The 25,718-nt window shown below is 44.6% G+C and overlaps 2 protein-coding genes across 3 annotated transcripts in view; both read left to right on the forward strand.

The window, feature by feature from the left end:
- ank3a (ankyrin 3a) overlaps positions 1-8,550 on the forward strand; it is a 129,997-nt gene extending 121,447 nt beyond the window's left edge. For both annotated transcript variants that reach the window (XM_079730873.1, XM_079730874.1), the window contains 7 exons: positions 2,387-2,477; positions 2,862-3,024; positions 3,413-3,484; positions 4,006-4,089; positions 4,224-4,346; positions 5,216-5,292; positions 6,551-8,550. In XM_079730873.1, the coding sequence (XP_079586999.1) occupies positions 2,387-2,477; positions 2,862-3,024; positions 3,413-3,484; positions 4,006-4,089; positions 4,224-4,346; positions 5,216-5,272 (590 nt within the window). In that variant the 3' untranslated portion in view covers positions 5,273-5,292; positions 6,551-8,550. The remainder of the gene's footprint in view (positions 1-2,386; positions 2,478-2,861; positions 3,025-3,412; positions 3,485-4,005; positions 4,090-4,223; positions 4,347-5,215; positions 5,293-6,550) is intronic.
- A 282-nt stretch (positions 8,551-8,832) lies between these two features.
- LOC307071789 (coiled-coil domain-containing protein 6-like) lies at positions 8,833-24,576 on the forward strand. Its single transcript, XM_079730869.1, has 9 exons — positions 8,833-9,340; positions 10,449-10,598; positions 12,000-12,128; positions 12,633-12,736; positions 14,095-14,255; positions 16,724-16,880; positions 17,023-17,123; positions 19,828-19,949; positions 23,137-24,576. Exons 1-9 carry the CDS (start codon positions 8,870-8,872, stop codon positions 23,341-23,343), a joined length of 1,602 nt encoding a protein of 533 aa, XP_079586995.1. The 5' UTR covers positions 8,833-8,869; the 3' UTR covers positions 23,344-24,576.
- Positions 24,577-25,718: the final 1,142 nt, after the last annotated feature.

The raw sequence follows: 25,718 nt of genomic DNA on the forward strand, positions 1-25,718 counted from the left end.
CCTCCTCGTCCCCCCCGTCCCTCCTCTGGGTCCAGCCCGCCGGGACCTCTCGCCCCGCCTCCCCCCTCTCCCTGACCTCCCTCTGGGTGGGATCGCCCTCCGGGTCCCGCTGCCCCAGCCCCGCGCCCCCCTCCCCTCCGCCTTGCTCGCTGCCCCCCTGCCCCACCTGCCACTGCTCCTGCCCTGCCCCCGCGGGCCCTGCCCTGCTCCGGACCCGGCCCCGCAGCGACCCCTCCACCATGGAGCTATTCATTTAGCTCCCTGCTGTCCCTCTAGCACCCCTCCCTCCTCCCTCCCGCCTCCCTCCCCCCCGAATCTCTCATCACCACCTCTCATGTGAGCAAAGTCTCCAAACACCCACTTGATTAGTAGTCTCTCACTCACGCATCCCATTAGTCATTAGTGTCTGATTAACATAGCCCCATAGCTGCTGTCTCAATGTGGGCTTTACAAGTACAAGTGTTGAACCGCTCCAAACTGGAACAGCGACCCACTTTCTGATGACTAAACGTGATGAGTGGGTGGGCCGGTGTATAAGTGAGCCTGTTTTCTCACTCCATCTTGGGTTTTATCTTTATGCTTTGCTGCCTCTCTCCTTGGAGAGGGGATTGTGCGGTACAGAGTGTCTTTAACCGTATGGCACTCGTGGGGATGATTCGTAGTGACATCAGTGGCACCCTGGGTGTCACCAAGTGGTTGCTTGGACACGAGCCTTACACCGCACGTCTTCTTGCCATTTGCGGCATTTGTCCATGTCTCACCTTGTATGTGTTGATGCTTCTATTTGTGTGTGTGTGTGTGTGTGTCTGTGTGTGTGTTTGTGTGTATTTGTGTATGTCCCGCCATCTTCCTCGAGCCTTGTATCATGTTCTGTGGTGTGAGGCGTTGGCTTTGTGTGCGTACATCTCTCCATGTGTCACTCTGTCACCAACAGATTATCAGAGCATCCTAGCGGAGCTGCAGTCCCCCGCCACACTGCACTCCGACCCCCACTTCCTGGAACCCGAAATCCCTGTCACCCCCAACCCCGCCCTCTCACCCCATCCTCACCATCACCATCACTACCCGGCCCCAGAGCCCCCCGCACCGGGCCAGTGCCCGTCCCAGTCCCCGCCCCTGCCCTGGAGCCCCGAGGCGGGGCCTTTTAGCCGGGAGTCCGGAGAGAGTAGCCCCCCGAGGCCCAGCGAGCTCACGCTGTCCTTCCCGGTGTTTGTGCTCCCGGAGCCGCTCCCCCGAGCCGTCAGGAAGCCCCACATCGCTCTGAACGACCGGCTGCTGCTCAGCGAGGAGGAGGACGGCTGCTTTCAGGACACGCCCCTCGACCACCGGCCCAAGATCTTCTGCTCCCCGGAGAGGAGCGACATCGAGATGGCCTTCTCCACATCCTCCCCCTCGCTGTCCTCCATGTCCTCCATGACATCCTCGTCTCCCGAGAAAGTAAAGAGGACGGAGGGCGAAGGACTGGTAGGTCTGACGTTCTGGGGGTCGGAGCACGAGAGGCTTAACAAGGGCATAGAGAACGTGACCAAGAAGCTAGAGGAGGTGGTAAAGATGCGTGCTGCGGAGGCAAAGCAGGTCAGTCTCGCCGAAGAAGAAGAGGATGAGAGTGAGCTGCCTCAAATGATGGAGACGCTCGAGGAGGCTTTGAATAGACAGAGTGAGGCTGGGCTGCAAAGGCCCAGCTGGGGCACCTTAGGGGAGACGGGCGCAGAGAGGGCTGGGCGTGTAGAGGAGGGGGCTAGGGGTGGGAAACTTGATGCGGGTGAAGAATGTAGCAGTACAGGAGCGGCAGATGTGTCCGCGGGGGGGACAGAGGCACAGGGTGTGTTGGTCATGCAAGAACTCCCAGTGGAAATACCGCAGCAGCTTGAAGAAGACCTTCCCGGCGCAGAAGCTGGAAACGAGACAACGCGTGCAGTACAGAACACAGAGGGAGATTTGATCGCATGTAAGCCGGTGTACCGAGGGGAAGACGCCCGGGTACAGGATGGGGGGAGTGAGCAGGTGGAGCAGAGTGGAGAGGGGATCATCCAGGTAGGTTATGGCGGTATGGAGGGAGACTGTGTGGGAGGGAGGCCATCGGAGGCAGGGGAGGCTGAGCCAGAACCTCCCCTCCAGCCCTGGGCGGAGGCGTTGGTGGAACACCAGCCCGTCGAGTCTGATTCCAACGAAGAGGAGGAGAACGGACGAGTGGACGTGGTGGTGTCTGAGGAGGTGTCTGAGGATGTGTCTGAGGAGGCGCTGGGATCTCTTGCGGAGGAGGTGAAGGGAGGAGGCTCAGAGGAAGAGGAAGAGGAGGAGGGCGAGGAAATGACCGAGGCAAGGGTTCAGGAGATTCTCAGGCAAGTGGAACAGGCAGAAAAAGATCTTCGGTGTTCACTTCCAGGTTGGCATAGCGATACGTCCAGCGTCCGTGTGGAGCCGCCAACGCCAGGCCGCAGCCTCAGCTCAGACCTTCTGGACAGACACGAACCCAGGTATGCCTCGGGGTCAGCTCTTGCCTCGCATTCTATTGGCTGTACATTGCATTGTTAAGTAAACATATCAAGTGTCACCACTAAACTATCTTGGTTACATGGTTCTTATAGTTTTCCTCCTCACCTCTCCCTGTTGTGGGTTAGGTTTGTTGAGTAGCCTACCTTAATAAGCACAATATAAACGCAATTAATCAGTTTTATTATACTAGATATGTTTCACAGTGTATCACAACTGTTCTTCCACCTTAGAAAATGTATGAGACCTTTGTAGTCTTGTATGTAATTGTGTCAGTGCTTTTGATTTGATTCACCATTGGGCATTGTGTGCTGTAGCTATAGCTTGATTTCAATGTCCATGCTTAAGCTTTATCTGTGGACCCGCAGCCAAGAAAACTCCAGCGACTCCATCACTTCCTCATCCAGAGGCGAATCAGGGAGGTCCCGACACAACGGTGACAAATCACAGCATTCGCCCAAGGAAGCGACCCGAGATCCAGCCAATGGCAGGAGGACAGATGGAACACCAGTGACGGAGAGAAAAGCCCAAGTAATAATCAGCGATTGATGGATTGGGGTGACATTGTCATACCGATTGATGAGAAAGTGTCATGTACACTACTTTAAAATTCTTAAAAAAAAAAAATTAATTCATTGTTTGTTTAAAGTATTTTTTCCAGTTCTGTATTCCATATTTTTTACAGGCACAAGATCGTGGATTCAGAGCCAGTCTTCCTTTTTAATACATCATAAACTCACATAAAAAACAAGAACTTTGTGTTTACCTAACCCAAAAACAGTGGACAATGAAGCAGAATTGTCTTCATTGTTCACTGTGAAGACAATCCTTAAATAACCACTAAATTGCCTAGCTTTTAATTAATTTTCTGACCTTTTCAAAGTGTCTTTCCATAACCTTATAATGCCTTCCTCACTAGCAATTCAGCAGTGACCCAGATGAGGAAAGAACAATTACAACCAAAATCATCCGGCGTCGGGTCATTCTAAAGGTACCCTGCCTTACCGAGAGGGATGGCTGGGTCAGCACTAGTTTGGTGTGGCTTGGGTGTTTTGGCCTACCTTGACTTTGTTTGGTTGGTTTGGGTTGGTTTAAAATGATTGGTTTTTAGATTAAAAAAACAATGGTCATACATGTCATGGTGGCCAATTGTTTTGCTTATTTCTATCACTTAATAACTCCATTTCCAAAGCTGCAAAGTCTTCTGTGTATACTTTTGTATGTGTGATTGTTATAAAGCAATACTTTTTGGATGTAACAGTGCATAAACATCTGTATGTTTCTGTACTGATATATGTATCAACATAATATTTGCTGTTCAGAAGCGCAAGGGGGTAAACTTTGATTTACCATTTGAAAGTCATGACATCTATCTTTTCACAGCTAACTTTCCACCTCATTACTAAAAGGAATCTTTCTTTCTCAGTGGTGGGTGTGGTGATCGGTTGCAATTTGCACGTATCATATCTCAGTTGATGTATTTTGTTCCCTTTTAATTCCATCCGCTAACAGGGAGAACAAGCTAAGAATGTTCCAGTTGAATCGATGACGGAGGAGCATTTTATCGATGAGGACGGTAACCTGGTCACTAGAAAAGTAACGTACAACTGCTTTTCCACCCTTAAATGATTTGTTACCTTCAAAGGCGGTTGAACATGTTGCCGGTTGCCTTGGACTCTCCCCCAGCGATCACCGCGTCCTTGTCTGTCCGTAACCTTTCGGCTCTCCAGGTCATCCGAAAAGTCATCCGACGTGTGACTTCCCCCATACCGGAGAACCTGGGAGGGGCCTCGGAGCTGTGGGATCAAGCACAGTGCTGGCATAGCTCCCTGTTGCATATGGATGAGTCAGAGGTTGGCTCGGCAACAGTAAAACGATCCAGAGGGGCTGGCCGTGTTTGAGTTTGACATTCAAAGGGATGATTGAGGTGGTTCATCCCTGTCATTAGACGATAACCCTTGACCCATCGGGGGAAAGGGTTTTTAAACTGAGAATTCAATTCTGCTCTACAGCAAGGAGACAAATTGCTGCGTAGATAAGTGGAAAAATTTGATGTGTTCCGGTCTTACACAACAACCTTACATACAATGAATTTTACAGAGCAATAGTATACGTTTTGATTTTGATCACATGAAAAACACTCAATCATCTCTCATTGAAACCATCCTGGTGGTTAGCTAGATTACAGAGGCCTTTTGGAATGCGACCTCAGAGCGGCATGTGGTGATCTTGGTTGCTGTGGGCGCTGTCTTTCTTAATGTTCTGTATCTAACAACATGGATACCCATGTTGCTTCTCTAAACTGTCTTTTTACTACAGTGGATTATTTGTTGAATACTTCAATGTTTTTTTGTCATACAAACTAATGCTAACAATGCTGTCCCTCTAATATGTAGACATGAATTCATATTATTTTTAAATGTAATAATACTAACAGTACTATTTAACCTTCAATTTACTGTTTTGGTTTGCTTAAAATTCATAGATGGCTAACAAAATGGTTTCGAAACCAAAATGCTATACTAGCTTCCTTTCTGCTTCATACATCTGGTTTCAGGCTCTCTTCCAGACAAACCCGGTGTGGACTACTCCATTTTTTATCAATCTGGTTTCACTCTGGTGTTCTTGGTTGCAGTGATGGATCTCATGTTTCTACCATCAACCATATAAGAGCAACTTTCAAGTTGTAAATTTCTGGATTTGTTTTGTTTGCTCCTTCCAGCCGGCAGAGGGGACCAGGAATGGCAGGAGAAAGGACGAGAAGAAGCTGAACTCGTAGTGATGGTGGTCTTCTGTCAGGTGAGCTCCCCTCAACAGCCCCCAGCATTAAGCCTGAGGCCCACGCAGCGCACATTTTGGCTCATGTTTGTTTGTAACGCAACCCAGAAAATAAATATAATTGTATTGTTTAATGACACTAGGCACAAAGAGACCCAAGTCGATTTCTGACGTGGAAATTCAAAAACTGTTTTTACCATCTGTCAAGCTGCGTTGGGCTAAAGCCTACCTTCTTAGATGCTTGTTCAAATCTCCCCGTACAAAAACATAAACAATTTTTTACTTATTTTCTGTTAATTATTTTAAGCAAAGTTACGTTATTTAGCCTGTGTTTCTATGTTGCATTGAGCTTCACTTCACTCACCCATGTTATAAAGTGACCAAAAGAACATCTTCCACTAAAAACAGTGTCCGGTATCTCCTAAATACCTCGCTGCTTTTAACTGCAACTATACCTATGTCCCCTAGTGTTTGTATTTCAGCCGTTCCCCCACACCAGCTTTAACACTGACTTAGCTGAGTTAGCTTTTGCCAGCCCTGTGTTTGTGTGTATCTTTGTGGGTTTTGTGTTGATGTTTGTGAATGTAGGAGGACTTAGGAGGAAAATACACGCGATGCGTGCGTGTTTGTGTGCGCGTGCGTGTGCGCACCTGTCACACAAAGACACACATTGTTGTGTGGGTGTTGTTTGTCTGTCAATTATATTCTCTATAGAAACAGGCCTAGTAATCACAACACACCTCAGGGTGGCATTGTCCCTCTGACAGCATCTGTGTCTCTTTTTGTCCACCAAATCCCACACATGAAAAGAATTTGAGTTCACAACAAAAGAGATTGTGATCCCACTGGTGAAACCAGATCCCTGCCTCTGTTTATACACTACAAGATGAACGCATTGAGTGACTGTAGACCGTTTAAAACCAAACAGAACGCAATATGTTATGTATGTTATTGCTAAGTTTTGGTTTTTATACTAATCAGATTCATTGATAAATACTATATATATATATATATATATATATATATATATATATATAAACTAACCATGAAATAGCTAATAAACTGTTTGCCCACAGTCCAATTATTTGATTCTCTATGAACACAACAAATTGCATTTAAAGGATGATTATCTTTCAATTTCATTGTAAACAGATGTTTCAGTGAAGCCAGGAGAGACCGTTATGTTGATTTGATCACCCAGATCAGATTTGTCTTTTAAATACTAGAATTCTTGTGTGATCTCCTGTGATCATCTAGCACATTGCATTGTGTCTTCCAGGTGGGCAGAAAACCACGTGACATGTTTCCCGAGAACAAGAGGGTGCTGGAGTGCTCCACTGGTTGAGCTTCTCCTCCTTCACTGGCTTTGAACAGAGCCAGAAGAAGCCTTGTTCCACTTCAGCATGCATATGGGAAAACATGCACTTCCTGTCAATCAACAGACCTGGAGGTCCCTCAGTTTCCTGTCTGTGGAGCCGAGGAAGATGGTTCTCCTTCCTGCTTTGCTCTCCTCCGTATGTGCCATTGGTCCAATGGTGTGTTTTTGGGGCTTTTATGGAGTGCTGTTTGTTTGTACCAACCGAATAAAATGACAGACAGAAATATCACAACAACAACAACCACAACAACACTGGTGCAACCGAACTTGTACTTCCTTGTGTCCAAATATGGCACAAAATGCTCCAGTGGTGGAAGAAACGTAGGAAGTTTGTGAGACTATCACACAAAACAGAACACCTCTGACACTTCAACACTCGCCTTATAGTTTTTTTCTTGGACCCATTATTATCAGGATGTAAATTGTTTGGGTTGTTTTTTTCCCCTTTCTTTTTAAAAACTGAACTTAGACGATACTTTTTTCTGTACATAAATTTACAACGTGTAAAATTCTTAAGAAAAAAAGGATAAGCTACAGGTAGAGAATGCACTGAGATGAGCTAACTTTTCAAGTGCTTTCAAAATTTATTGAAATGGTTCCACTTTTAAGGAAGATTTGAGTGAAATTTCCACATGTTCTTGTACAATTAATTATTATAGCAGGTATAATGTTTGTATATGAAAGAAGCTGATTCAATTTTAACAGGAAATTTCCACACACAAAAAAAGCAAATTTCAGTTATTCCCGATGTGGGAATGGATTAAATCCTTTTAGAGTATTCATATTTTCATGCATGCTGTTCACATTATTTTGAGTACAATTTTTACAAGTTTGCAAACACTGTATTCAAAATTAAATATAAATCCCTTTATCCGTGTAGACATATAGCCCTAAAATTTGTCACCAATTTTATATTTTCGATTTCAAAATGATACCATTGAATCATTGGTCATATTTGGGGATGAGTAAACCATACAAAGAAAAAATATGTTCTATCGCTTCTTGAGGGTCTAATGTCTTGTCTGTCTATGTTAAACGGAAGGGCAGCTTCTGCTACAGGAAAGAAATCAGCTGAATGTAAATGCTAGTAGGCTGGCTCGCTGTTAAATTATAACTGTGTTGTGTGTATTGGCTATAAGGTGTAGGAGTCTCTGTCCACTGTTAAACTGTCTGTGTAGCAGTGTGTTGAGTTTGGTTTTCAAAAGGCTGCTTTGGTATTCAATGAAAAACTGGGGCATTTGATTTTGGTATTTCCTTTGTTACAAACCTACACACATTAAGGACACATAAAGGCATTTTTTTGATTGTAGCTGAAAGTTAGACTATTGTATGACAACACACTGGATGGTCAAAGCAATTATTTAAGCATTGAATAAATTGTGTTTAACTCTAAAACTGTGTGATCCTTTTAGACTTGAGCGTTTGTACATGCAGTGACGAATAGAATTGTTTTCAATAAGTCATTGGCAAATCTTACTTTGCATTAGGCATTATTTTTTGTATTGGTTTTGAATAGATGCCCATGTAGTTCAAGTGTGATGTTCTACTGGTGTGTTGCCTCAGACTTTAGTGTGCAGATGTTGATGATGCCGACATGAACAACTATGTTAAGGACTTTGATTTTATGCAAATGAAGTTAAACTAGTTTGCCGTGTCAAAATCCCCTTTTCCTGTTATGTCAATCATGGGGGAGGGAATCCTTTGATATGGTTTAATAAATAACTGTCCATTTTGTTTAATATGTGTTTTCACCAGAACAGATTTTTCAATGTACAATTCTTACTAACACAGCCATTGAAATGTAACTACTTAGCACTTTGGGTTTTCAATCTTCTTTTAGAGGCTATAGCAGATGGTTCCAACACAAATGTTTTAGACATCTTTAAAAAAACTAAATTAAAACAAACAAAATAAAATGCATTGTCTTTGAAATCACTTTATTATGTTTTTGTTTGTTTCTTCCTGTTCAAACCAGGTTCAAACATCAGCGTTCTATCTATGAACAATTATGATCCATTTTCTAAGTGTTTTGCAATGCACATGACAAAACTGTGATGAATATGAGTCATATTTGAATTGGTGTATCTCACCTTTGCATCACAAACTCTTTAGGTGTTAGGCTTATACAGACTGGTACTGCATAGTGTAAGACAGTCATAGATTACCTACCCCCTACCACCAATTCCAACATGCCTCTATGGATCCATAAATCACACACTCATGTCTTCAGTGGGTCAATGCCGAAAGCAGCCGTCAGGTGTCGCTGCTTCGTCGCGCGTGGGCAAGGTCACACGGCGTTCCGTTGCGAACGTGCGTGATTTCTCCACCAGCACCGCGGCCGCCGTCGTCTCCTCCACACACCACACCGTCGTCTGCTCCACACACGCACCACACACGGTCGTCTCCTCCACACCACACTGTCACTGCACAGCCATGGCGGACAGTGCGAGCGAGAGCGACACCGACGGCGCGGGGAGCAGCTCGGCCACCCCGATGTCCCTCTCCTCTGCGTCCAATTCGGGGAAACCGAGTGTAGTCATCTCACAATTCCGATTAGAGGAATTGACAAACCGCCTGGCTTCTCTACAGCAGGAGAACAAAGTTCTGAAAATCGAGTTAGAAACGTTCAAACTCAAGTGCAAAGCCCTGCAGGAGGAGAATCGGGACCTTCGCAAGGCTAGCGTCACCATTGTAAGTAACACAAGCTAACTTGCTAACGCTAGCCCATGTTAGAAGGCACACTGCCCGTACACGAGTTCACCAGATGACGATGGTGTTATGTTGGTTACCAGTCTTAAATGTACACCGATTCCGTTCTATGACGAGCCGTGTTGGAACAACACCGTAGAGCCACCTCGGAGGGCTGAGCAGCAGGGAGAGGGCTACTTGGCTAAATTAGCAAGTGAGCGGCTCGGCTAGCCTGACTGTCGGTGAGGGAGAGTCCGACAGTTAGCACGCTTTGTTTTGTTTTGCCATGCTAATGGCTAACGTTAATGGGTTTGCTCTTAAATAGACGCCACGATGGAGACTGTCACATTGGATGATCAAAGCCATTCATAATTTGATTACTTAACAGATGGCTTGTTAAGGTGTTGTCACCACGTTATGCCACCAATGCTCAGTCAGATTGCTATGTGTATATTGTCTAGCCGTAGCATTGTAACGTATCAATGCGTCACTCTTCCCAAATTATTTATCGATTATTCTTAGTTCAGGTGTAACCATTTTTTTCTTACGAACGTCTTGATAACGTGGGCCTGACTGGGTGGTCCTGCTGGGTGCCCAGCTCAAATACTGGCCAGTCCGTCTCATCACACTGCCCACCTCTTCTGAGCAGATGTGGTTAAAGCTATATATTCATATCTGATCGTCTTTCATTTTTCAACGTGTAATAGATTTATCCGCCGTCCAACGTAAAAGCTGTCCTTGATCTCACTAATGGTTAGCTAGTCGATATGAAACTGACGAAGACGCTACACAAGTTTCGCACACCACAGCTGTGTTTCTGTTCATACCTTCTGTGTTAATTAAACCCCTGTTTAATTCCTCCCCACGACTGTCAGTCAGACGTTTCATTTTCTGTTGTGCAAACGAATATTCTACTTCCTCTTTGACTGCCTCTAGTTGGCAAATCTCAAGAGTGCAGATGTTGGAATGGGTGATTTGTTTGTGTATGTGTCTGTTCATCTGGATGTGTGTGGAGCACAGGTTTTTATGAGAAAACAATGTTTTGGAATGTATATTGTGTTGTATATACCAGACTCTCACGAGTCCGCTCTATTTGTGTTCTGTTTTGCAGCAAGCGAGGGCCGAACAGGAAGAAGAGTTCATCAGTAACACCTTGTTCAAGAAAATACAGGCCCTGCAGAAAGAGAAAGAGACCTTGGCCGTCAATTATGAGAAGGAAGAGGAATTTCTCACTAATGAGCTGTCAAGAAAACTCATGCAGGTGAGTCCTTTGCACATGAGAATGCTTTATTTTTGAAAATAAAGCTCCTTGAATTGTTAGGGATTACTAATGCTCTATTTTAGTGTGATAATGCATATACTAAGCTTTGCACTGTTACATTTAATTATGTGCCCTATGTATTGTTATGCTTTTGTTATACGGTATGGTTGTGTTTGTCATTGAGTGTGCTGGGGGGGTCAATGCATCACAACCAACTGTATTGGTTTTGCCCGACAGCGTAAAAGGCCTAAGATGAATACGGCTGCCAGCTACTCTTAATGGCTCTCAAATTACTCTTGTTGTTTGGTCCAGAGGATTTTCCTCGTCTTCTTCTCCCAACATCAGACATAGTCTGAACGCTGGCTCGTTACAAACACAGGGGTTTGTATGGAGGGACGTGGGAGCTATATGCCCGGATGGTGGTTTGTTGACGTGTTAAGATGCCTGAATCCGGCTTGGCCACTCGCTCGTGTGCAAGCAGACCTTGGCTAAATGCTGTGCAGATGGGCTTGTTTTTAGGCCTTTTGTTATCTCTCTTGTGTGCTAACATAAAACAGACCTACATCTGCTACTGCCCCAAAACCTGGCATGGACATGCAGGCCGTAGTTTATGTGCTAGCACTGTTGCACTCCTACGTGTCATACTGTGAAGTTATGTAGCAGTAAAACAAACTAATGTGTGGCATGATTGTAAAGAGGGCTTGTGTTTGATTGTTTGTCCCAAGGCATTTCTCTAGAGATCTGCATGATAACGCTGTACAGAGAAAAATGCCCTAGAATATCAACACAATCACATTCCGCTACACACTTACTATGTCACTTAATGTGTAGGGATGTTGGTGAGTATTTGAATGGGGTTCTGGCATATGGGTTCATGTATACATGGATACTGCACAGTTGGGCATATGTGAACAGACAGAAGAAGGCTTGTTTGTCTTCTTGTGGAGGTTTTCAGCCTTCTGCATATACACATTTATTTTGAAACATTTCCTTTGAATGGATAATATTGAGTGTTTCTCAATACTGAGTCATTCTTTCCACAATCCAAATGAATGTCCCCATTTGGAATCCGTGCTGAGCTAGTTCCCTCTTTCAAACTCCAGCTTGGCCATTGTTTCACAAAGGCCATTCTTGTGAGAACTACCATCAAAGGAGTAGTGCAGCATGGTACATGTAGCCCCCCCCCCCCCTCTCTTTTCAATAGATTCCCTCTATGTAGGCCAAGTGGCACAATCCGACACCAGATCTGCCCGCTGTAGTCATCAAATTGTTTCTCGGTGACTCACACGTCTCCTCCTTCACCATTCCCATAACTCCTCTTCAACTGCCCTTCTGTTTCCTTAGTTTTTGATCTTGTTTCTGTCTTTATTCACCACATGCCCTCTCATCTCTCCACCTCAGCTCCAACACGAGAAGGCAGAGCTGGAGCAGCACTTGGAGCAGGAGCAGGAGTTCCAGGTCAACAAGCTGATGAAGAAGATCAAGAAGATGGAGAACGACACCATTTCCAAGCAGCTCACGCTGGAGCAGGTATGGGCGTGGCTCAGTCCTCAGTCAGAAGATGAAGTCATGAAAGACACGCACACAGTCAATGTGTCAAACCTGCTGTATAATTTTTTTTAAGATTCTCTCAATAACGTAGCCCCACATACATCCAACCAGTCTAATAGGACGGTGCTGTCATCGCATTGGGATGAGCGTATGTTGCGGCTCCCCAACCAACCGTGGAGTGTGTGTCAGCATGACATTTGTAGAGGGACGTGATGCATTTCGCCTGGCTGCTGTAATCACTGGAGCATCAACATTAAGTGCTGTAAAAAAAAAAAAAAAAAAGAGAGACCAAGGTTAATTTCCCACAAAATATGTCTACCATCATAGTGTTTCTGTAATCGAGTCACTCATAACCCACACCGGACCGTGGGCAGCACAACGGTTGCGTGGGTGGGTGCAACTGGGAGCATGAATGCTCACCGTTGGCGTCAAGCTTTTTGTTTGGCCGAGTGCCGGGCTCATGGTTACTCCTTTCTCCTCCAGCTGCGGCGCGAGAAGATTGACCTTGAGAACACATTGGAACAGGAGCAGGAGGCGCTGGTCAATCGGCTGTGGAAGCGCATGGACAAGCTGGAGGCGGAGAAGAGGTGAGGGTGGCTTGGTTGCATTCAGATGAGAGAAGCACACCAGATAATTAGGGGTGGGAATCTCTTGGCACCTCACGAGTGATTCGATTCCGATGATGAGGTCAACGATTCGATTCTAAAGCGATTATCGATGCATCTCGATGCGACAATTCTTTTGTGTACATTTCCGTGCGTGATTTTCAAAAATGTATATATACATCTGAGTTTGCTTCTCAGTTTGCTAATCACTTCCCACTTTTGTGATGATCATTAAAGACATCAACAGATGAATTAACTTATCTAATATTTTATTAGAGAGAAAGCGTTGGTCACAAATATGACTTTCTATGACCAATGCATTAATCAATACATCTTGCATTACAACACAATATGGAAGTATGTAAAAAATAGGTTTCAGTTTTATTTTATTTTATATGTCATTAAAGAAAAAGCTGCTCTTGAATTAGGAGTTCTTGTGTCTGGTTGTGAGTTTGCGTGCATGCTATGCTTAGGCTAAATCGCAATCGTGCCAAGACAAATCAGATTGGCCAATACACACTGAAGATAAATTAAATAATTTTAAAATTACAAAAATTATCCCTCTGGCGAAACATAATGTTGCAGCAGGCGGCGATTATTAAGTTATCTGCATCGAGACGGAATCGTGATGCATCGAAGAATCGATTATTTTTCCCACCCCTACAGATAATATGGAATTGGCAGGAGGATGGAAGCTTACGTGTTGCAATATGGCTCCCCTTTTATCAGCTATACTTTAAAACCATCAAAATATAGATTTATCCACAGCCATTGTCATTTTCATTTTAAGCATACCCGAGTAAGGTCTAACCTAATGTACATTTATTTTATGTGGTCTTTCCAGGATATTGTGTAATTCAAAGTACAGCTTCTCTTTATCAATAAGACACAATAATACAGTAGGTAGACAAATGCACAAAAGAGTGTTGTCTGTGCAATAACTTGGTTATCTGCTGATGCCCCAGTTGAGCCAAGTATCTGCAGGGTGTGGCTTATTTAATTGGCTTTATTAATTCAGTTTGGTGTTCAAAAGGGTCAGCATGTGAAAGTGGTTCTTCCAGAACACTGCTATTCCGTCTGTATCTCTTCACTTGATAACTCGGGTCAGGAGAGGGAGAATAAAGAGATATGTTGCCAAAGAAACACTTGTATACGGCATATAGCATTACACCCTGCCTTAAACCGATACTTCACTCCCGTCCCTGAAATGGATGCTGTTTAGTCCTTGGCGGTTGGTATTGTAATAAGCATGTACCTCCTCAATTCCCTCTTTCCTAGCCAATCGCCTGCTTCGCATCACGACTCACAATGACCTCATGCATATGTTTGGTTGTCCATAGGATTCTCCAGGAGAAGCTGGACCAGCCCGTGTCGGCCCCGCCCTCTCCCAGGGATGTTTCCATGGAGATCGACTCACCGGAGAACATGATGCGGCATATCCGCTTTCTGAAGAACGAGGTGGAGAGGCTGAAGAAAAGTCTGCGCACCACCGAGCTACAACGTGAGTGACCCCCCCCCCCCCCCTCCCCCCGACCTAAGGCCTTGTCTGGGATGGCCAATTGGTCGGACCTGCTACCATCGTAGCGCCTCGGATTTGATAGGAGTTGACCCACCTCTGGGTTTGGTATGAGTTGACCTCCTCTGGGTTTGGTATGAGTTGACCTCCTCTGGGTTTGGTATGAGTTGACCTCCTCAGGGTTCGGTATGAGTTGAGGGTTGTTTATCCATTGACTGACCTGCCATTGTGGTCCCCTGAGGTCCCAGATAGTGGAGGTGAATTATTGTTTTTCCTAGATATGCTCAGTCTGAAGGCAATATTGGTTTCTCGGGTCTTAAAGCATTTGCCCTACATTTTGTATTCAAGAGAAATAGGAGTGCTCTGTTCAACGTACAGACCGATGAGTTCAGAAGCAGAGGAGATGTTTGGGGGTCTGTTTGTTTCTTTCCAAACAGGAATTGGGCACGGATGCGGGGGACAACCTCCATATATTATTTGTTGACTATATGGTGAACATGCTCCATATTCCCTTCTGGAATCTACAAGGCTGGAGGTGAATGTGGCTCTGGCTTTTCCAACGCTAGGGATGTGATCGGGGAATATGGCAGTCAATGCCTCATTGTAGAGAAGGGGGGCTTTGTCTGTAGAGGTGCTGTGTAAGCGATCAATGTTTATATCCCGGTCCATCTGCAGAACCCCTTTGATAACTTTGGAAACGGCTTCAGGGGCGCTGAAGTCCGGTTGCGCTTCGATGCCAACTCTCCAGATACCGTCTCATCCTCCCCTCCATGTCCTTGCGTCAGTCTGTCAGAATTACCCACCTGGCCTTGAAGGCTGGCCCCTGTGATTTGATGCGAAAGCACTTCAGATCATCTGACAAGTTTGATAGGCCTCCCTTCATGTCCAGACGGTCTGCTTTCATGTGGGCTATTTCTGACCGGGTGGCGGCTGTGTTGTTTGCGATTCTAGACCGCACCGCTTGTAGGTTGGTGCACTTTTAAGTCGCGCCTCTAGAATATTTTAAATCTCTCCCCTCAGGGAGGATAGAATACTTGCTTTGATTCCTTCAGCCGTACCTGAACGTCTGGTCCGGATGGGATGCAATTGGGGCCATGAAGTGCTATGGCCATATCCGTATTTTCAAAGCTTTTCCGCCGTTCACATCGATGTAACTCATATAATTAACTTGTGGTGTCTATATTCTCGGTTGAGGGAACCTTAAGGCTGGTCTTCATATGAAAATAGCAGTTCAGAAGGAAAATATTGGCGATTCCGCCACTCAAGAGGAATGTAGGTCAGAGTTGGATCTGGGCCACCTGGGGTGGACAGTAACACCACACAGGCTCCGGTGGCGACCCAGGCTACACGGCTCACATTCCAACCCCCGGTCTGGGCGCGTCTCGCTGAGGTCACGCCGTCTCCTCTTCTTCACACGCCACCAGAAGACGGCCCTTGCCCTCGTCCTGGCAGGACCTCCGCCGCTTTAATACACTTGTGGTCGCCGCCGTCCTGACACGCGACACTGCTCTGTAACCGATAGGCACACGGGTATAGAGAGTCCTGGGGGGCCTGTGGTACCGGTGACCAGAGTCTGGGCGGTGCCGCCTGGTGCACAGTTTTCCCAGACCTAATGCACTGCTGGAGGCTTATCTTGTGTGTGTTTGCACTGCAGTGCTTGCAGTACTACTCAAATCCTTGTGTACATTTCAAAACCTATTTTGACGGGGGTGCCGCTTATAATGACCTCTCTTGGCAGTGTGTCCTGGGTGAGGCTAGCACAGGCTGACGCAACCTTTTATTTCATTATTGGCGTGATTCAGAAGTCATTTCCTCAGTTCAATTGGGTTATAGATTCTCTTTAAGGGCTATATTCTTACTTTTATTTCATGGCATGACATTTTTTTTGCCCTTTACTCTTCAAGCATCTTTACCTTTCTTACATTTGTCACCTCTACTTCCCATTCTTTTTGCTGTCATGCAACCAGTTGTCTTTAGAGCTTGTGTAGTTGCATACAAAGTTGATACCACTAGAGGGAGCCTCTTCTTTGCATTTTCCCACTGGGCATGGAGGCTGAGTTCAGCACCAGGAGACATGGCTACATGCAAGCTGATGAAATCAAGGCAGCACTTGCCTCATAGCCCACTGCATTATTTCAAACTGGTCTTGTCTTACTTTGAAAACGAGAATACTCTTTCTGCCCCTTTTTCTTTTTTTTATGGAGCTCAGACATTGGGTTTCACAAATGCCCCGCCACCCTCATGAACAGAACTCCTTGTCCGTTGTTTGTTGTGCCTGTGTGTTTGATCCGTTGTTCCAGCTGCTTGTGGGTAGACACTTCACTTGAACGGCACCCGAGTGAAACCCGATACGCAACCATCATTTTTATTTGCATGTTATTTACCGCCATTATTAATCGGATCCATTTCCAACGTCGAAAACACCTGACCCCCCCCCCTGTGTGGTTCCACAGACACGGAGAAGCGAGCCCAGTATATCGAGGAGGAGCGGCACATGAGGGAGGAGAACATCCGCCTGCAGAGGAAGCTGCAGCGGGAGATGGAGCGCAGGGAGGCGCTGTGCCGGCAGCTGTCCGAGAGCGAGTCCAGTCTGGAGATGGACGACGAGAGGTACAGCATCCCCGGACGCACGGGGGCGGGGTCTCTTCTCTTCCTCCAGACGGGAATCGTCTCATTTAATAAAGTCAATACGCAGTGTTTTATGGACACGGTGTAAATCTCGGTGTAACCCCCCCCCCCCCCCCCCCCCCAGGTACTTCAACGAGATGTCCGCACAAGGCCTGCGAGCCCGAACGGTGTCCAGCCCCATCCCCTACACCCCCTCCCCCAGCTCCAGCCGACCCATATCTCCTGGTGCGTATGCTAGACCCCCCCCACACAGACACACACACACACAGTTTGACCCCGTGTTTACCGAGTTATGTAACAGAATGAACCATCATATTTGCATCCTACACACTTTGATATGATTTTTATCAGGCGTGTTGTGAAAGGGGCTACAGCACACTCCTTTTTACAGACGATAGCATATCGGATACCATCGACATCCATCTAATAAGGTACAAAGTTTGATGATAATAGGGGAATATTATGCGTGTTAATATGCAGTGTTGCTGCCGATCACCATATCGTTTGCTTATCGCCTGGACAGAAAATGTACTTTGTCATTTTCTATTCACTAAAGTGGTTAGACTTCCAAAACTGTCGAAACAAACAAATGACCACCTCGCTTAACCATTGGACAAAAAACAATGATATTAGGGGATACATGTCTTCATACAAACTAGGTTAGCATGGGATTTTATTTGTTTCCACTGACAGTTTAGCCAGAGACGGTTGATTCACAACCGTCCCTGGCTAGGCCCCAGAAAGAACATCCAATCGCTCAAGTTTTTATTGTGCATATAAAGTATAGAGTAGATATCCCCAGTAGCTGGAATGTCCCTTGAGAATGCACATCGCCCCCTTGACAAAATAACACATTGGTTTCCGGCACATTGTGCTTTGACCAAATCATTTAATCCATGTTGGAACCTGTCCAAACATGATAACTGGAGATGGACTAAGGGAACCCGTGGACTTGTGCTACTCGGGTTCATGTTCGCACAAAATCCCCACTGAGAGGTGTTGTTGAATTCAAGTGAATATTTACAGAGCAAAGAGGCACGTTGTTTCAAGGTATGGCTAAGCCGCGGTCTCATAGGGTGAACTGATTTTAATAAATCTGTTCTGCTTCAAGTAGCAGGCCCTGGCAGGTGGAAGGCATCTGCTGCCTTTTTAAACGTAGATTGTGTTTGAGTTAACTGACCCTTAAAGGCCATAAATGCCAGGCAAGGTCCAACGCTTCAGGAGAAATTCCTCTTTGAGCGAGAATTGATTTAAAGTAGTCTGGTAAAGGTGAGCTTGTTGCTTTTACTCACCTAATAAGGGTATCTGCACAGACTTCACATTCAGTAACAATCCTCCACAATATTTTTTTGCTTAAATCACCAAATGTAACAATACATTGACCTGCGAAATGAAATGTTTCTGCTTGCACATTAATTGTATACCCCAAAGGTTAGGGCATCTGCCCCTGTGGCCAGTAGAGTTGAACTCGAATGCTGTTTGACATTTTCCCACACTACAGGAGACTCGAGGATTACACAAGAAGCCTATCAGAACAAGCACTTTGATGGCTAGCTGGTGCTAATGAATCCAACACATCATGACTTCCAAGTGCTTGTCGTGAAGGATGCCAGAGCTCTGAATTACAAAGTGCATACTTTGAAACATGGGTTTTCTGGTGGCACAATCATTTCGCCCATCCAGTCTTACCCCTGTGTCCCTCGCAGTGTTTCGTGAATCATACGTATTGCTGATTCGTTAGTGAATCAGCAATATAGGAGATTCCTTAACACTCAGATGTGTGCCTGGGGATTCATACTGATTTTGTTGTTTAACTAGTGGTCAGCAATGTTGTTATGACCACTAGTTGCAGTGTCTGACCTACCCTCAGATTTTTTATCATAACATTCATTGACTCAATGAGAGTCAAGGGTACGACCCGCTTTATATTAAAGCGGGTCGTACCCTTGACTCGTTTTAAAAAAAAAAAAAGTTAAATGGGGCATATCAAGTAATGGCAGATTAGTTTATTTTCATTTATATTAATTTGTATCTTGGTTTTTTTCTATTTAATGTATCTTGTACTCTGGACAATAGTATCGTGACACAAAAATGGGTTAAGATGCTAGGGCTATAGTCAACCAAAGAAAATCTTGGTTGACCGAAATTCGACCAACTCTACAACAAATCAATTTGATAGAAATTAATAGTAATACATCTGCCCGTAATCTAGTGTACTCTACTGTACTCTACCCGGTAGCCTAAGTATCACGTAATGGTGTTTGGTCTGGTGTGACCCGCTTCACATTGAAATGACAATAAGTGGCTCTGAATCCTGCTGCCTTCCTCCAGTCTCTGAGCGCCGTTTAGTAGGTGGACAACACAAGACTAAGAGAACCTTGAATATAATTTTTATTATAATTAATGCTATTTCTAACACAATACAGCCCATCACTCAAAATGAAATGCATCAGTCTGCATATGTCCATCCCATCCCCAAAAAAGAATGGATTAAGAAGTGCAGATTTCCTGATAAAAGTAACACGAGCGATTGGCTGACCAATGAGAATTCGGTCGAACTAATGCACATTGACCAATTTATTGACCACCCGACAAGAACTTGACAGCCTTATGAGAAATTATCAATTTTGTTTGTACTTTCCTTAAAGGGAACTACCTGTTTCCACTTTTGGTTCCGAATGTACACATATAAACGGCATGAGAGTTTAATTATTGCAGACTTGATTATGTGCTTTGTTACTGCATAGACTTATTGACCTATCTAATGGAGTACCATTTTGTAAACATATTAATACCTTATCTTATCCATCCTTCACCCCGTTGAGTGAAATTGATATCTGCCTGCTCTCTTCTTCAGAACAAACATTGACTGTAGACCCATGTGCTCTGTGTTCCTAAACGCCTGCATGGTTGTTTTTCCCCTTCTCAGGTCTGTCGTACGGCGGCCACACAGTGGGCTTCACTCCCCCGGCCACCTTGTCCAGAGCCGGCATTTCCCACTACAACCCTCCAGCCCTTCACGTCCATGGAAGCTCCTCGCACGCCGTAGCGGTAGGTCAACACAACGCTGTGCATGCTCCCAGTGTTCATTAAGCAAAACCAAATAAACACATAACATGGCTGATGCAATAACCCTGCAACCTAATGAATAACATTGAAGTGTACTTTTAGCTATATGCGTTCAACACAATTATGCTTAAATGACCCAATTGTGACTCACACCTTAACAGAGAGGTTCCCCAATCACTCACAAATGTCCACATTTCATTCCAAATTAATTTCAGCTTTAATGTTTTTTCAATGCAGTAGATAAAATCGTTATTTTTTTAAATGTTAAGGGAAAATAACCATATTTCATGTCTTACTGATGAATCATATGATTCATATGAGCTCTCGGAGCTCCCTGAATTATTATCACCCCTTAGCCCTTTAATTTGCCTCTGGGTGCAATTTTCCTTCCTTACAATGTCGCTAAGCTGGGTGACCAATTACCGAACTCTCACGGGGCCAGGCCATTGACTTTAGAGCTCCTGTTGAAGGATTTTAGAGTTCAAGAAAGTACAAACCACACAAAAAACGTAGAAAGTACAAAACAGTAAGGAAGTACAGACTACACAAAATAGTGAGGAGAAGGGGGATTCAGGCCACACTCCTACAATCTTTAGTCTTTCAAGTTCTTAATTTTTATTTGCCCTCTTGGTATTGTTATTTTACATTTTAAAATCCAGTTTCAAACACTTTAAACATTAACTAAAGAGTTGCAAGTTATTTTTTTACAGAGCCAAATAAATGTTTTAAAATTGTACCTTAAACGTTGACTTGGTATCACTTCTTCACACTGTTCTGTAATAAATTCCTGATTCCTATGGTTGGGAAATATAATCCTACAGCGTTTTGGACCTGCCTATGGACTTCTGACGTCTCCAGTGCTTTCACAGCAGGAATTACTTTTATTTCAGCACCTTCCTATAGAGTTTTGTTCACTTTGGAAGTGAGCTCCGGTTTACTTAGTTTAGCACACAAGGCTTTTAGGGGCAATACAACGCTAATGGGGTCAAGGAAACCGGGAATGGTGATCTAAGCCTTCTATCTTCCAGATTTATTATTTTTTATACTCTGGTTTATTATTTCACCTGGCACCTACCTGTTTGTTTGTCATCAAGTTTATAACGTCAAATTTGCTTTGGATTGGATCAGATTTATTGATTAGGTATGGAAATTTCGCCTAACCTACCCCTATTAAAACTATGGATGCACCGATCGCAGAATCCTTTTTAATAGTAAAAAAACATATTAATAGTTATGTTTGTTATTGAAATCATTGCGTGCTGATTATTTGAGAGTTAGAGATTATTGTTCATTTGTTGAGCCAACAAATGAATTAAATGCGTTCCTTTTTAATAAAAGACTGTGTACCCACTGTTTACTCTGGGTATGTTCCTATTAGGGAACTCAACTGGGCCTAGTGATGAGGAGGCTGACTCATGCTGGATATGGTCGCATGTATTTATTTAGGGAGGCCTGTATCTGCTCTGGGCACATGGTGGAACCCATCATCTCTGGATGGTGTTCTCTACCTGGTAATGGACATCACATTCCCAGGCCTTGTATAAGAGGTGCTCAACACACTTCTCATCTTGAAAGCACCAAAGAGCCCGGGTCTTATCAATGACCTCCTTATTGCGGACGCCCCACCCTGTCTGCTGGCAGATGGAAGCTCTCTGGTCCATCGTAGTCCAAAAAAAAAGAAAAAAAGCCGCTATAAAAGCCGTATGATGCCAGCTTTGTTCCTTAAGGTTCATAGTTTGCTTTAATTGTCCTGTGGCTTTATTGCAGGATTTGCTATGTCAGAGTGTCCGAAGATTTTAGATGTGAACTCTGAGGGGGTAATTTTGACAAAACAAGACGCATATATACATACAATACTCTGCTATACTATTCCATTTTATAGAGGGGGTCTGCTATCCTTAAAGCACCTGTTTCTTATTGGCATGCTAGTGGTCTTCAGCTCTCAATTAGTACAACAATTGGCGTGGTGTGTATATGCGCATGCTACTAACCCTATTACTGTATTTCTACTTGGACATGATTGTTATGTCCCAACCAAGGCAACCTTTATAAAACCCGAAAATAAACTAAAAAAAGCAATACCCTCTACTTCCCCCTCTGTCCCTCCCCCAGTCGTTCTTGAGTTGACTACTGTTCTCTTCTGTGCTGGTAGCATTCAGGTCACTCTGGCCAGTCTCCCGTAAGTGTCAGGTCGAATTCATTCTGTTAAACCCATTGGGATTAACCATTAACACGGCTAAGAGCCCTGCGGTGGAGAAAATGACGCTGATGTGATACGCCTGGCTGAATCTTGATCAGCCACTGTTGAGTAATTGGCAGCACCTTATCACTTAGGCGTTCTGAGGCCTCAGGCCTGACATACTGAATGAGAACTCAAACCAGAGGATATTTTCTCCTAAAATCTGTTCATGAATACACACCCCTATTGTTGTCAAATTTCGAAAAGGAATTTTGATTAAGAAGATTATAAACTGCATCGATGTGCCATGCTTTAATTCTCGCATGAAGATAAATATTTGCTCTTTCCTCTGCAGCCTACACCAGCCTATACCAACGGTAGTAAGGCATCCAAGTTCCCAGTACAACCTGTTTTGTTCGTCTCGTTGCAGCGGACTGTACAGCTCGATTAGCAACGCCCTCTGCACTGGGGCCACCCAAGACATTGAGCCAGGCCTTGACCTAGATTCTTGCACAACTATTACATTTATTTTCCTGTGGGCTGCTTTTCTCAGCACCCCTCTTCTTACCATCTATCTCCTTTACAGTGCTGCCCTATGATTCCTAAATGGACTGTTTAAGGGTTTCAACCAATGGCTTCACTGAAATGAAAACCATGAGTCTTTTGTTCCTTCGTCTCTCGCCGCTTACTTCGCCTCCTGCGTCAATCTTGAGAAGCAGAAGATTGGGTTCTTTGGACGTGTGTGGAAAGATGCGAAAAAACAGATTACCAGGTCAATAAAGTTGGTTACGGTCTGCCATTAGTGAGAACCCAGAACTAGCCATTTTTAGATAAATGCCACTTAGGGACGCGCGCCACGTACAGTCCCACAATAACCCCCCAGCCACTGAGCGTACAACTGTGTCTGATAATGTGACTGGGGAAATGTCAAGCAGGTTGTATGTCAACGACCTTTAACAACTGTCCTTCATCTCTTCTACTCCTTTACAGAGGCCCTCCCCGCGAAGAAGCACCAGCCCCGACAAATTCAAGCGTCCGACCCCGCCGCCCTCCCCCAACACGCACTCGGGGGCCCTGACGGCCCAGCCCGCGCTCCCGCCGCCCGCCCAGCCCATGGTCCAGTCCATGTCCTCCCCGGCGGCCATGTCTCAGCAGGCCTCCTCCTCCATGCAGCAGCAGCCCCCCTCCCAGCCTTAAGGCCCCCGCCCCAAGGTGACCCCCGCCCTGCCCCTACACCCTACACCCTACACCCCCCCGCCAACACGTGTGACATGGAACGCCCCCCGGCGCTTACAGCAGAAAGCAGCTTCCATCTTTATCAGCTCTCCCCCCCTCCCCCCCGGGAAGTCACATGTCTCGTCACGCTCTTCTCTTGCCGACTCCAAACAACAACAGCGCAAAGAAAAATAAAATGGAAACAAAAAAAAAGTGGCTTATGTGGTTTGAAGTTAGCGGGGTGGGGGTAAGGTGGGGGCGGCGCCGGACACGAGTCGCCACGGCACCCTGGAAGATGCTGGCTCTGCCCCGGGCGGTGCGCATTGTTGGTTAAATGCTCTTAAAAAGGAATGGACTGACTGAAAATGAAACGCTTCTGGGATTGGTAGGCTGGTTATCTGTTCACCTTTTGCCCTTGTTCATGTATAATTGTTCAGGTTTTTTTTTTTCCAGTCATATTATTGTTTTTTCGCTTGGGACTTTTGCCGATTGGAATTGTTGTTGTGGCACTCATGAGGAACGTGACACAGCATCTCATGGTAGTGTTTTTATTTCTGATTTCATGGATGTTCTGATGAATCAACTGATGGATGTATAGCTTGATAGGCCGGTGGATAGATGTGTCCATCTGCTCCATGCCTAATAATACCGCATTTGATTGCAGTAATGTGCCCCTACCCACTATAGCTCACCTTACTTATTTTGTCTCTAAAGCATCGTACGCATTCGTCGTCAACAGTTACACGCAGCTCTGATGAGTCTTTAAGCGGAAATGGAGGACTCCTCAACTAGGAAACAGTTCACTGAGTTACAGGGCGTCGACCACACGCAACAAGCCACCCGTATATATATCTACATTTTCTTTACGATAAGCAGATCCAAGGCTGTGCTGCCTTTAAAAAAACAAAACAAATATATACACAAAAAAGATCAGCATTGACCTAAAGGAAATCAGATCATCGGTACAAACACAACTTATTCGTCACCTTTGGTAGGCGAGTGTAACGGGATGTTGCAACATATTCACGTCACTTGCGACTCTCCTCCGCTCTTCCTCTCTGTAGTTCTGAAAGCTTCAATCATCCTATGGATATTCCTCATCAGAAAAAAAAACATAATGCTCTTTACACTAAATATACATACTGCTAAAACATTCTTAGTGAATGGTACTGTTGAACTAAATTTCTATGTATGATTAAAAGCTCTTGAAGACTACTGACCTGCCTTGTTTTTATGAATGGATCGTACTTGGTATATGTTGTGGGACATTTTAGGAATTGGGAAACCATAAATGAAAGTACATGTGCTAAATAATTACTTGATTTCAAACTAGATCTGACCTGAGTTTCATTAAGTTGAGTCTCACCTTGAACCTGGCACTTGGTTTTTATAGCCAATAGAAATCAAATGGGGCCAAACAACACCAAACCAATCAAAACATTGACTTGTAAAGAGTATCCAAAGGCACAGCATGAGTCCCTGATTTCTTAAGAGATCTTGTGTTATTTGCACAGCTACACACTGTTCTCCATTACAGCTCATGCTGGCTAACTGAAGCGGTCCAAACCGGAATGGAGATTTGAAGGGCAGTCATGCTGGGTGCTATGGTGACCTTGACCTTGGGAACCGCCACTGAGCTTGGTTACAGTAGAAAAATTTAAATAAACTGCCCAATTCATACATTCTGTGCGTTTCCCTCTGGGGTGTATCTGGGTGTTTGCACGTCCCTGTAACCCTGCTGAGTTTCACAGGAAGGATGGGATAGCTGGAGTGATGAAAGCAAGATATATTTTCACATGTCAGTGTTGCATTTGTATGATGATTGACGATGCATTAGCGCTTTGGAAAGCTGTGTACAACCTGAATCCAACTTGGGTCAGTGAGAAGCCTGTGGTGCATTGTAGAAAATATGTGGGCGACCACTGAAAAGGCTATACAGTGTAATATAAATATATATGCTATACTGTTAATGTAGTATTCATTCTGTGAAAGTATTGCTTCAGACTGATGATGGGAACAAAATCTTAAATTCCTATCCTCATCACTGCTTAGTGACATTATTTTGGGGGGATACAAAAAGCAAGAATATTTTATTGACATTATTTTTGGGGGATTCAAAAAGCAAGAATATTGTAATCAAACGTTACTACTTTGTATTGCCTTTTGTGCAGTAAATCAAATATCTTAGCAAGAGAATTCAAGTCAACTCAGAGGGGTTAGGTCTGGCATAAGCCTACATCAGACAATATCAGAAAACACATGCCTCTGAATCCCCAATTACTACCAGCTTTATAAAGCATGTCATGAATATAAGGATCTCAAAATGCAGCATGAGGGTTTAATTAACTTGTTCTCTT

The sequence above is a fragment of the Pollachius pollachius genome (assembly GCF_949987615.1).
Source record: "Pollachius pollachius genome assembly, chromosome: 2".
Taxonomy (NCBI): domain Eukaryota; kingdom Metazoa; phylum Chordata; class Actinopteri; order Gadiformes; family Gadidae; genus Pollachius; species Pollachius pollachius.